This window comes from Anabrus simplex, chromosome 5 (genome assembly GCF_040414725.1).
Source record: "Anabrus simplex isolate iqAnaSimp1 chromosome 5, ASM4041472v1, whole genome shotgun sequence".
NCBI classification, from domain to species: Eukaryota; Metazoa; Arthropoda; class Insecta; order Orthoptera; family Tettigoniidae; genus Anabrus; species Anabrus simplex.
The window spans coordinates 392,792,812-392,806,127 of NC_090269.1; the positions used below are offsets into that span (position 1 = coordinate 392,792,812).

Genomic DNA, 13,316 nt, shown 5'->3' on the forward strand with positions numbered 1-13,316 from the left:
AACCCCCGTAAAAAACTTCTGAATAACCTCAAGCGACTCAAGCAGGTTTTTCCTACCAGTGTTTCTTGTTTGCTCTGTAATCCTACAGTCGAGATTATTTGGGTGCTAAATTTGTTTCTAGATGAGGCCAATATCGTGTTATAATTCTATCTATAATATAGGGTGAGAATTGCTCATGCTTTAGAAGGTTCTATTTGAGTGATTCCTCATATCATCAGTGTATTACTTGTGAGTGCTATTTTGGATTCTTCGTGTGGGTGAAGCTTTAGACGCAGTGTGATTGCAAGATTGGAAGTTTCCCGTATAACAACAGTCTCCTCTCGCCAAATCGAGTTTTTATGTGATATAGTGAAGTTCAGTGTTTTGTGTTTTTCTACTTGCAAGCTCAAGTAACAATTATTGAACTGAAGTTTTCATTTATATCAGTGTGTTTACATGAGTAAGCGAGTATTGACTGGGTGAAATGTCGTAGACACAGCCCATAAGCATCAGCAAGCAAGCAAGCAATATTTTAGCAGCGCCCAAGAAAATACCAAGGAGAAGAAGAAGAACAAAATTACATTATAATAGCGTAGGCAACGGACTGGACGTAGCGTCTTGCGACGATGTCCAACAACTAACCAAGAAGTATAAGAAGAATAAGAAGAACGTTCAGGGCCGTCTCGTTTCTCTTTGACCTAGAGGACATTGATACCGCTAGTATTTCTACGCACATGTAGGTAAGCTGAAAATAAATACACGAGTTGTAATTATAGTGCAATAAATGATCGAACTTAATTCAAAATGCGACCGGTGGTTGTTCAATAAATTTCCAAATTCTTTGAAATCCTTTGAGAAAAGACTAGGTAACAACAGCTAGGGAATCTGCCACCTGGGCGACTGCCCTAAATGCAGATAAGGATTGATTGATTGATTGATTGATTGAAGGTGATCAGATACGTCAGCCTCGTGTCGGTAGATTTACTGGCACGTAAAGGATTTATGGGGCTAAATTCCAGCACCTCGGTGTCTCCGAAAACCGTAACAGTAGTTAGTGGTACGTAAAGCAAATAACATACGGGTAATTATTTATTACTATCAGAAAGTCAGTATTTTCCTGCCGAATTAACTGTATAGTCCACCATTATTCCAATGAAATAGCGTGTATGCATAACTTCCAGTCTGTGTATCACCAAGCTTTGTTTGTTTGTGTAGAATATTTGTTCACAAAATTCGTCTCCATTTATTACCTGGTCGTTATTCATTGTTCCTGCTTTGATTTACACTTGATGCTGTGCTTTTCGTACTCATATATGCGGTATATAGACTTTTGTTTTCTTTAGCACAACCTAACTTCATGCTGGGTTTTATTATTATTATTATTATTATTATTATTATTATTATTATTATTATTATTAATATTATTAATATTATTATTATTATTGTTATTAGTAAACTAAGCGATTTGTAGCGAGGGCATATTCGTTTGCATGAAGAGTACTGTTATACTGTAGTTACAAATGTCTCACGGTTCATTTTCGAAGTGGTCGGTTTGGTGTATAACATTGATTGTGATCTAGGTCATCGGCCCTTTTTAGTATAAATATGGATTTTTTTTTTGGGACCTAGCGCCATACTTCGTTTATTTTTAATGCGTTAAATATGTTATTTCTGTATGGTTTGCTTCATTAAGGAATTGTGGTGTCTTTAACTGTTCCCTCAGTTACCATGTGCAGGAATTTTAAGTTAGGTACCACAATTCAGGCTGCCTGAATGCTGACATAGTATGATACACAGACATATAGATCTAGACTGGCAATGAGTAGCAGGATTCTGAAGTCGGAAGCGTGCGCTGCGGCCAACCTACGTCAATACACTACCCTGATGCATATAAAGGAAAGGGTGATAGACATAAAGCTAAAAATTAAAAATTACATTGTATGTAAGATTTGGGAAAACATTCTTTCTGATTATATTAGACATGTTTGCAAAAGTAATAAATGGTTTGAAAGAAGGCAGTTTGGGTTTAGGAAAGGTTATTCCACTGAAGCCCAACTTGTAGGATTCCAGCAAGATATAGCAGATATCCTGGATTCAGGAGGCCAAATGGACTGTATCGCGATTGACCTGTCTAAGGCATTTGATAGGGTAGATCATGGGAGACTACTGGCAAAAATGAGTGCAATTGGACTTGATGAAAGAGTGACTGAATGGGTGGCTATATTTCTAGAAAGTAGATCTCATGGAGTAGGTGAAGCTTTATCTATCCCTGTAAAAATTAAGAGGGGAATTCCTCAAGGCAGTATTATTGGACCTTTACGTTTTCTTATATATATCAATGATATTTGGGAATAGTTGGGAATAGAACTGAAGGATACGAAAGGGTGATTGGTAAATGTGGGGAAGATATGGAAGCTAATGGGAATGGGAAGCGTTTGCTGGACTTCTGTGCTAGTATGGGTTTAGCTGTTACGAATACATTCTTCAAGCATTAGGCTATTCACCGCTACACATGGGAGGCTAGGGGTACCAGATCCATAATAGACTATATCTTAACAGACTTTGAATTCAGGAAATCTGTTAGGAATGTACGAGTTTTTCGAGGATTTTTCGATGATACAGACCACTATCTGATCTGTAGTGAACTAAGTATCTCTAGGCCTAGGGTAGAGAAAGTGAAATCTGTCTGCAAACGAATAAGGGTAGAAAATCTCCAGGACGAGGAAATTAGACAGAAGTACATGGATATGATTAGTGAGAAGTTTTGAACAGTAGACAGTAAGCAGGTTCAGGATATAGAAAGTGAATGGGTGGCATACAGGGATGCTGTAGTGGAAACAGCAAGGGAATGCCTAGGAACAACTGTGTGTAAAGATGGGAGAAGGCGAACATCTTGGTGGAATGATGAAGTGAGAGCAGCCTGTAAACGTAAAAAGAAGGCTCATCAGAAATGGCTCCAAACAAGGGCCGAGGCAGACAGGGATTGGTACGTAGATGAAAGAAACAGAGCGAAACAAATAGTTGTTGAATCCAAAAAGAAGTCATGGGAAGATTTTGGTAATAACCTGGAGAGGCTAGGTCAAGCAGCAGGGAAACCTTTCTGGACAGTAATAAAGAATCTTAGGAAGGGAGGGAAAAAGGAAATGAACAGTGTTTTGAGTAATTCAGGTGAACTCATAATAGATCCCAGGGAATCACTGGAGAGGTGGAGGGAATATTTTGAACATCTTCTCAATGTAAAAGGAAACCATCATGGTGGTGTTGCAAACAGCCAAGCTCATGGGGAGGAGGAAAATGATGTTGGTGAAATTATGCTTGAAGAAGTGGAAAGGATAGTAAATAAACTCCATTGTCATAAGGCAGCAGGAATAGATGAAATTAGAGCTGAAATGGTGAAGTATAGTGGGAAGGCAGGGATGAAATGGCTTCATAGAGTAGTAAAATTAGCGTGGAGTGTTGGTAAAGTATCTTCAGATTGGACAAAAGCAGTAATTGCACCTATCTATAAGCAAGGGAACAGGAAGGATTGCAACAACTATTGAGGTATCTCATTGATTAGTATACCAGGCAAAGTATTCACTGGCATCTTGGAAGGGAGGGTGCGATCAGTCGTTGAGAGGAAGTTGGATGAAAACCAGTGTGGTTTCAGACCACAGAGAGGCTGTCAGGATCAGATTTTCAGTATGCGCCAGGTAATTGAAAAATGCTACGAGAGGAATAGGCAGTTGTGTTTATGTTTCGTAGATCTGGAGAAAGCATATGACAGGGTACCGAGGGAAAAGATGTTCGCCATACTGGGGGACTATGGAATTGAAGGTAGATTATTAAAATCAATCAAACCGAGCTCGATAGCTGCAGTCGCTTAAGTGCGGCCAGTATCCAGTATTCGGGAGATCGTGGGTTCGAAACCCGCTGTTGGCAGCCCTGAAGATGGTTTTCCGTGGTTTCCCATTTTCACACCAGGCAAATGCTGGGGCTGTACCTTAATTAAGGCCACGGCCGCTTCCTTCACACTCCTAGCCCCTTCCTGCCTCATCGTCGGCATAAGACCTATCTGTGTCGGTGCGACGTAAAGCAAATAACAAAAAAAAAAAAAAAAAAAAAAAAAATCAATCAAAGGCATTTATGTTGACAATTGGGCTTCAGTGAGAATTGATGGTAGAATGAGTTCTCTGTTCAGGGTACTTTCAGGAGTTAGACAAGGCTGTAATCTTTCACCTTTGCTGTTCATAGTTTACATGGATCATCTGCTGAAAGGTATAAAATGGCAGAGAGGGATTCAGTTAGGTGGAAATGTAGCAAGCAGTTTGGCCTATGCTGACGACTTGGTCTTAATGGCAGACTGTGCCGAAAGCCTGCGGTCTAATATCTTGGAACTTGAAAATAGGTGCAGTGAATATGGTATGAAAATTAGCCTCTGGAAGACTAAATTGATGTTAGTAGGTAAGAAATTCAACGGAATTGAATGTCAGATTGGTGATACAAAGCTAGAACTGGTCGATAATTTCAAGTATTTAGGTTGTGTGTTCTCCCAGGATGGTAATATAGTAAGTGAGATTGAATCAAGGTGTAGTAAAGCTAATGCATTGAGCTCGCAGTTGCGATCAGCAGTATTCTGTAAGAAGGAAGTGAGCTCCCAGACAAAACTATCTTTACATCGGTCTGTTTTCAGACCAACTTTGCTTTACGGGAGCGAAAGCTGGGTGGACTCAGGATACCTTATTCATAAGTTAGAAGTAACAGACATGAAAGTAGCAAGAATGATTGCTGGTACAAACAGGTGGGAACAATGGCAGGATGGTACTCGGAATGAGGAGATAAAGGCTAATTTAGGAATGAACTCGATGGATGAAGCTGTACGCATAAACCGGCTTCGGTGGTGGGGTCATGTGAGGCGAATGGAGGAGGATAGGTTACCTAGGAGAATAATGGACTCTGTTATGGAGGGTAAGAGAATTAGAGGGAGACCGAGACGACGGTGGTTAGACTCGGTTTCTAACAATTTAAAGATAAAAGGTATAGAACTAAATGAGGCCACAACACTAGTTGAAAATCGAGGATTGTGGTGATGTTTAGTAAATTCTCAGAGGCTTGCAGACTGAACGCTGGAAGGCATAACAGTCTATAATGATAATGTATGTGTATATGTATCAATGATATGTGTAAAGAAGTTGAATCAGAGATAAGGCTTTTCGCAGATGATGTTATCCTGTACAGAGTAATAAATAAGTTACAAGATTGTGAGCAACTGCAAAATGACCTCGATAATTTTGTGAGACGGACAGTAGGCAATGGTATGATGATAAACGGGGATAAAAGTCAGGTTGTGAGTTTCACCAATAGGAAAAGTCCTCTCAGTTTTAATTACTGTGTTGATGGGGTGAATGTTCCCTTTTGGGATCATTTGTAAATACCTAGGTATTAATATAAGGAAAGATCTTCATTGGGATAATCACTTAAATGGAATTGCAAATAAAGGGTACAGATCTCTGCACATGGTTATGAGAGTATTTAGGGGTTGTAGTAAGGATGTAATGGAGAGAGCAAAATTTTCTCTGGTGAGACCCCAACTAAAGTATGGTTCCAGTGTAAGGGACCCTTACCAGGATTACATGATTCAGGAACTGGAAAAAATCCAATGAAAAGCAGCTTGATTTGTTTTGGGCGATTTCTGACCAAAGAGTAGCGTTACAAGAATGTTGCAAAGTTTTGGCTGGGAAGACTTGGGAGAAAGGAGATGAGCTGCTCGACTAAGTGGTATGTTCCGAGCTGTCAGTGGAAAGATGGCGTGGGAGGACATCAGTAGACAAATAAGTTTGGATGGTGTCTTTAAAAGTAGGAAAGATCACAATGTGGAGATAAAGTTAGAATTCAAGAGGACAAATTGGGGCAAATATTTGTTTATAGGAAGGGGAGTTAGAGATTGGAATAACTGACCAAAAGGGATGTTCAATAAATTTCCAATTTCTTTGCAATCATTTAAGAAAAGGCTAGGAAAACAACAGATTGGGAATCTGCCACCTGTGCGACTGCCCTAAATGCAGATCAGTGATTGATTGATTGATTGATTGATTGATTGATTGATTGATTGATTGATTGATTGATTGATTGATGTAAAATAGTAGGCGAAACAGGAATATTGGACTGGAGATACTTAAAATAATTAAAAACACATCGAAATAATAACAACAACACTGATTAGTTTGACCTATTAGGTTCTTCATTTAGCTCTTAAAGAAACACTGGTATATCAATTTATGAACGCTTAAAAATAACAAACCTAGACCAATCTATTATCAAATCTGTTTGCACGATGTACACATGTTTTCAGGTTTTTTTGTTTGTCCAACACCTGCCCTTTTCTGTACAGGGTCAGGTGTATAGTGAGATGAATCTCTCGTGGAGACTTTGTAAGACCGGATGACCTTCCTGACGTCAACCTCAACAGAGTAGTTAATGAGATGAAATGAATGACGTGATATATGATGGGAAGGGAGGGGGTGAAATCCTCTTTCGGCACATAGCCTTCTCCTGTCGAATAGCACCAAGGGGTCTGCTCGAGGCTTATCTTCCCCATCTGATGGACGAATCACCATCAACAGCGTCATATGCCCTCACTTCATTTGAGCACTATAGAGTGGTTTGGAATTTAATCCAGGCTTTTGGCATGCAATATAATGATTGGATATTGTATACCACCACCTCCCGTACCCTGCCAGCCAACATTCCGATGGTGAATTATTTTTCGACTAATGGGACTCGAACTGGCAAACCACGGTGTCAGACTGTTTAGACTTCAATTTCACCAGTCGGCCTCTGACACGTATTTTCAGGTATAGTAATGAAATTACAGTAATAAGGCGATAGACGTGCGTGTCCTTTGATTTTAGATCTAAAGCACGTGAGCTTAAACTTGAAAAAAAAGTCCCCAATGTTTCATACAACTTAACTGTGACTTCATTAGGTATGTTCCCTTTCGTAGGTCGAACCATGTCCACTACCTGGTGCTGGCCGTGGTGTGGGACTCAACACTATTCCTTCCATCCTTCCCGTCCCATCACCACAGGTATTCTATTGAGTCAGGCCCTTCCCTCCACATCACAGTGTTTACGATGTCATATAAATGCCCTCTGTCTTCCTGCACACACTGATGAATTATGGGTAGCTACAGGTCCTATATATCAGTGAAAGTGGCTCACATCTACCATCCCATCCTCTGTGGTAGCACTTGATTGCTATGAACTTGTCCACTGGGACAGATCCAATGGTAGGAACAGAGTTGGAGTAACACTTTATTATAGAAATGACTAGTAAGTCATTGCATGTTGCTCAGCTGGGACCTGAGTTCATGTTTGTTGATATTACTGTTAACACAGCAAAAGTTCCCAGTGCATTTGTCCATAAAGCTTGTGGCAATATGGACATTACTGAGTTTGAAACTTGTTGATTCGACCTTGTGCATATCTATGAACATGTAATAATCATAGGTAGCTTTAATATCAACCTAAAGTAAGAATTAGCCCATATTGGGAATTATTAGGCCTGTTGTTTTTCCGTAACCTGGCTATCCTTCCTTCAAATTATGCTGCTCACTTATATACAAATAATCACACCTCATATATTAATCTAACCTGCAGGTAACAATCTGCAGAAAGTTGTAAATCATGGCCTAATTCCTATTCCATCAGTCTCAAATCATGAGCTCATTTTTTCAGCCTACTCCCTTTGTGTACCCAAGTACAAGCTAAACTTTACCACCTGTAGAAATATAAAAAAGCATTGATTAGGGTCACCTAAGGGATGATGCCAATAATCTAACCTAGAATGATACCCTACTTCTGGACAATATTGACACAAAAGTTGACAGATTTAATGCTCTTGATATCAGACTGCGGGACAAGCATGCCCCCAAACTTCTTGTGGAAGTTAGTCACCCTCCCTACCCATGGTTAAATGAGAAAATTGAAAATCTGATGGCTCATTATGATGCATATTTGTAGATTACAAGAGAACTCTCCTTGGATATGATTTCCGAAGCTATCTTGTGGTTAGAATCTGAGTCAAGTGAGTCCTAGAAACCAGAAATATAAATACTTGACTCTCATTAAAGTAAACTAAACACATTTAACACTTGCTCACTGGGTACTTGAAAGGTCAGCAGCAACAGAGGAAACCGACAAGCTTAATACATATTTTTTAGAATATAGAATACCTCCTAATCCAATTACCTAACCAGGCATGAATGTGTACCAATCATTCACCCCACAGCGTAATCACCCACATTTTGTTCTGGCAACCATGTTATGAAGGTACTTTATTCAAGTAAATCTGCAGCTGTATTGTAGATGACATTCTTATACAATTTCATCCATACTATTATGAGTGTCATTTTTTCCTGTTGTGAGACATTTTCAACTATTGTCTTAAAACTGTTACCTTTTCATCATTCTGGAAATGTACAAATGTTATTGCAATACCTAAGAAACATGATCCCAAACTAACTTCTGCTTATTGCCCAACTCTATTCTCCTGGTTCTTCCCAAAGTTTAGGAACAACTTGTCTTCAAATGAGTATTGGAATATTTAAATTACCGTTCTCTCCTTGACCCCATAAAATGGAGTTTCAAGAAGGGGTACAGTACTGCACCTGCTCCCTATGATGTGACACAAGACATCAGACTCGCTATGGAAACATGTCTGGTGGTATTTAAGACACAGTACACTTACAGCTGTTTGTTAGGGAGATGGAATCTTTTTGGTTTGACTCTCTAACACTGAAGTTTTAACATCTTACTTGAAGTCCTTAGCAGCGGGTATCATCTTGTGACAGTATTTTAGAACGGCAACCCAGGAAAGTAGGGACCCCACAGGGAAGTGCTTTGGGACCACTACATTATTTTTTGTACATCAATGAGTTCTCCTCTACACTAAAGTCATGTTCTTATAACTTATATGTAGATGACCTTCAAAGATATACCCACTGCAAAAATAAATGAATGATCAGATGTAGTTAAAAAAAAAAATTGTTGACGCGAAACAACTAAAGAAATTTGCATGATCAAAGGAGCTTCTCATAAACCTGAGCAATCATTATCGGTTCTCAGAAGCTCCTATGTGTGGTCAATAGTATACCTATTCCAATTCTGCTAATAAGCAATAAAATCATTTCTTACAATACAACTGTGAAAAAATCCTTGGTGAGACTATGATGTAAACTCAAAGTAGGATGGAATATACCAAAAATATATGTCAGATATTTTTTTCTTTGCTTCATCCATTGAAAATAAACCTGGTTATCTTACCAGTGGACATGAGACAAAGGCTTATCCAGTCTTCAATTCTTCCTATCCTCTACTACTGTGACATAAACCTTGATGATGCAACTATGGAATGAATGACGGAATATCAGTAAGCTTTGAACTGTTGCCCCAATCCTTCTTTAACTTGAGCTGTGATGTGCATATGACTACTTAGTATCAAAAACTTCACTGGCTAAATCCTGAAAAATGTTGGTGTCACATGTATTAATACACAAACTCAATAGCAACTCCTTTCATAATTTAATACTTGAGCTGGCCCTACCCTTGCTATTCCTCTTCATTCTGCATCTATGTATAAGAATTATTTTACTGTGAACTGTTCCAACTTTGAAATTCCCTACCAGTCAGTGATTCATGCCAAGACTACCTGTTGAAAACTGTGCACTGTAGAGCTGAGTGTGTGTCTGTGTCTCTTGTATGTGTAGACGTAGTTGATAGTTGTGAAATATGTGTATTTATTTTGTGTATGTGTTTGAGGAGTATTATTTAATATTGGTTAATGGACAGTGTAGGCTACTGTTTTAATTTTATTATACATGTGAAAGCGTTAGTACAATGAAACTCTGATAGATTTTATATTCATGTGTCTGTAGATAACTGTAGTAGATAGGGTTAAGTGTAAGAGAGGGCATGGAGCCATAAATCTGCCACTTGAAAGAAGCAAACTTAAAAAGAGAAAATAATAGTAATAAAATGGATATATTAAGTATTAATATCTGAGGGGATATAACACTAATTTTTTGTGTTTAAACAATTGTTTTCTTGAAGGAATTAATTCATGTGTTTATACATGTATTTAATATCCATTGTGTAAACTGTCCATGTTTTTATTATTGTGTGATACACATGAAAAAATTGTTTAATTTTTGCTCCTGCAATATGGAATCCTCTGTATGTGGTATGTGATCTTTATATTATACTTGGTTTTGTTATATCAAGGAAGTATTTTCCTCTCTTTGCTCAGCAGATGTACAGTAGCCAAACTGGAGTAACCCACCCCCACAAATTCAATTCCACTAAGACAGTATGCTACAAGCAGTAAGTAAATATTGTAACTAGAAAATATAAGTCAAAACTGTTCACTTACTGATCTAGAATGTTATTGGCTTTACATCCCGCTAGGTAATTTTACAGTTTTGTGAGACTTCCTGATCTTGTTGTTACACAAAGGGTAGAAATAGGCCAGGATGAATGGCTGTATTTTGTTTCAGTATTGTGCTACTTTTCAAATTATTCACAAAAGGTAACATTCATCATTATGTAAATATGTTTCTCCATTAGAAAAATGTGCTTTGTTTATATTATCACTTACTAGAGTGCTCATTTAACTATTTCAGCACCAATGTCTCTTCCTGTGCCCTTTCTGAAGTGCATATAATCTTGATGCGCAGCATCTTCACTATTCATTTCTTACAGTCATTCTAACCTCTTGGAAATTCACATCATTTCTGCACTTGATGGACAGACATAGATTTTTCCATTATACCTGTATAAGTATAGACCAAGTCCATGCATTTCCTTTGATAAGGTATCTCTATGTAGACCTCTTTGCACAACCACTTGTACAGTAACATTCATTCTCCAAACATTCTAAGGTTATGCTCCACCATAAGGTAAGCTGAAGGGATCACAAGCTAGTGTGTGCGGAAGTCCAGTGACTGTTCCTTTGTTTCTGTGGTATACGTACTTCATACATTTCTTTGTTGCTTCCTTTTTCCAAGTTGAGGGTAAGAGAACTATGGTGTGACATCAAGAGCGTCCTTCTGATCAAATAAATACACCAGCTATCTTAGGACACTGTTCATAAGGAAGAACTAGAGCTGATACTCACTGGCTAAGAAAAGTCCTTAATATCACATACTTGTGATAAATAATATAAGTAATAGTAGAAAACCATGTTCACCTCAAATACAGATACTCGTAAAAATGTTTTGAACACATTACTGTCCAGCATTCACTGTACTGGAATAAACATGGATAACAACTGATACAGGAAGAATGATAAAATAAACTTCTGAAATGTGCTTTTACAAAAATGTGTCAAAATCATATTGAAAGTTCAGGTCGCAAATAAATAGGTGGTAAATGAGGTTCGTAAGAGGAGAAAGATTAGGCAATGACCTTAGAAGAGGTTAGTACCAAGCAAGTTGGCCTTGCGGTTAGGGGCACGCAGCTCTTAGCTTCCACTTGGGAGATAGTTTGTTTGAACTCCACTGTTGGCAGCCCTTAAGATGTTTACAGTGGGTGGTTCCTATTTTCACACCAGGCTGTACCTTAATTAAGGCCACAGCAGCTTCCTTCACACTCTTAGCCTTTCCCTATCCCATCGCTGACATAAGATCTATCTGTGTCAGTGTGAAATAAAGGAGCTTGTAAAAATATTATTGTTAGAATGCACGCTGAGAAACCCAGGAGTCTTACAGCTGACTTCAAAGAAGTATATGGGATGGGGATTATGTAGTGGATGTAGACTGATGCTTATGAAGAAATTGAGGAGGTTAGCACAGGATATGGTGACATGGGCACCTGTATCAAACCGGTCTTGGGACTTGGAGCGGCACTGGTTATATAGTAGCATTGTCAACGGTTTCTCACCAATGTGCCTATGGTTCAGTCCCAGCCAGTGCATGTATTATGTTTGAAACCAAAGCCATGTGCCTGTGTGATTTTGATTCTATGCTTGACTAGAGGTTGTGGGGCTGTGATAAGAAAATTGACAGTCATGCAAAGCTACAGGCTTGCTTCCTTGCTTGATTTGTCTATGAACTTTTGGCCTTAACAATGATGATGATAGTGATATATTATCTGTTTCTTGTTTCATTAGAAAGTCTATGGAAATGTTTTACTACTTCAGCTGATGCAAATACATCTTTCAGTTGCTGTGTGAAATGGACCAGAAATTCAATATCAAGGAAGAAACGGTCGGGCTTGAAGAAATAGCAAGTACATCATTCGTAAGTATCCTTCCAGATTAATTTATATTATAATGACTGGAATTTGGTTCATGTTCAACAATTCAGTGTTAACAATATATGTTGGAAGTGAAATCTTTTAATATCCTGCTCCTTTAATTAGTGAACATTCAGGGTTATTCTAGGTGATTCAGAAAAAGAAACAAATTCTCCAACTTTTAATAGGTATTTTTTCAGGTGTTTCATTGTTTTCTCCTTCCAATGCATGGTACATCTAGATGGTAATGTGACTGATCTCTTGCACGTTATAACATGTCACTGTCAATGCCCTTGATATTCTTGGTGATGGCATCCTTTGATGTCGTTCAGTGTTATTGAAAATTGAGGGCAGTTGTTGATATTGGAACATTTTATTCATGCCATTTTTACCAGGGATAGCTTAAACTGCCAAAATAACTGAGCTAAAGCACCTACATCTTACCTGTATGGCCTGGGTTTTATTCCCAGAGTTGAAGTATTTTTTACCTGAAACTGAGGGCTGGTTCAAGGACAATTCATTGCCGAGGGCAGAAATGCTGGCCTCCTCTCAATCCCAAGCTCTCGTTCGTATTGATTTGTATCACTGAAATCTATACACGAACCTACCTGTGATCTTTATATTTTTATATAGGCCTACATTTTAAACATATTTATTATCAAATTGATCAACTTGTATGCAAATTCACTTATCCAGCTTCCTTTGCGTCTTTTACCATCTTTCTGATCTTTTTATAGATAAATCAGGAGAATCACCAGCTTCAAGCATAGTGAAGTTATGTTGTTTTGATGTAGTGTAAATTTATTATAGACCATTATTTGAACCTCTGCTGTTGCGTATTCGTAAAATGGTTTCTATTTGGACTGAAGTACCCAACACAAAAAGCAAGCAAATGCACTGTGGAGATATAGCCCCGAAAGCCTGCAGTTCATGAGATGGTGTGTGGTCTGCGTGACAATTACTCTTGTTCTTTATTCTCGTTTTTCGAGACTGGAAACTCTGGCTCCTTATTGTTCTCTTGCAGCCTGATTAGACCTTGAACTGGCCCTCAGATCAGTGTAAAATTCC

At 38.4% G+C, this 13,316-nt stretch overlaps 1 protein-coding gene across 5 annotated transcripts in view; it reads left to right on the plus strand.

The window, feature by feature from the left end:
* The first annotated feature begins 666 nt into the window (after nucleotides 1-666).
* The window catches only part of LOC136874982 (zinc finger protein OZF), a 61,207-nt gene continuing 48,557 nt past the window's right edge, over nucleotides 667-13,316 (plus strand). For 2 of the 5 annotated variants that reach the window (XM_068227946.1, XM_068227947.1), the window contains exons 1-3: nucleotides 692-719; nucleotides 10,264-10,337; nucleotides 12,176-12,253. In XM_068227946.1, coding sequence (XP_068084047.1) covers nucleotides 10,326-10,337; nucleotides 12,176-12,253 — 90 coding nt within the window. In that variant the 5' untranslated portion in view covers nucleotides 692-719; nucleotides 10,264-10,325. Of the gene's footprint in view, nucleotides 720-10,263; nucleotides 10,338-12,123; nucleotides 12,254-13,316 lie in introns of all 5 variants that reach the window. The other 3 variants (XM_067148693.2, XM_067148695.2, XM_067148694.2) reach the window with 3 other exon arrangements.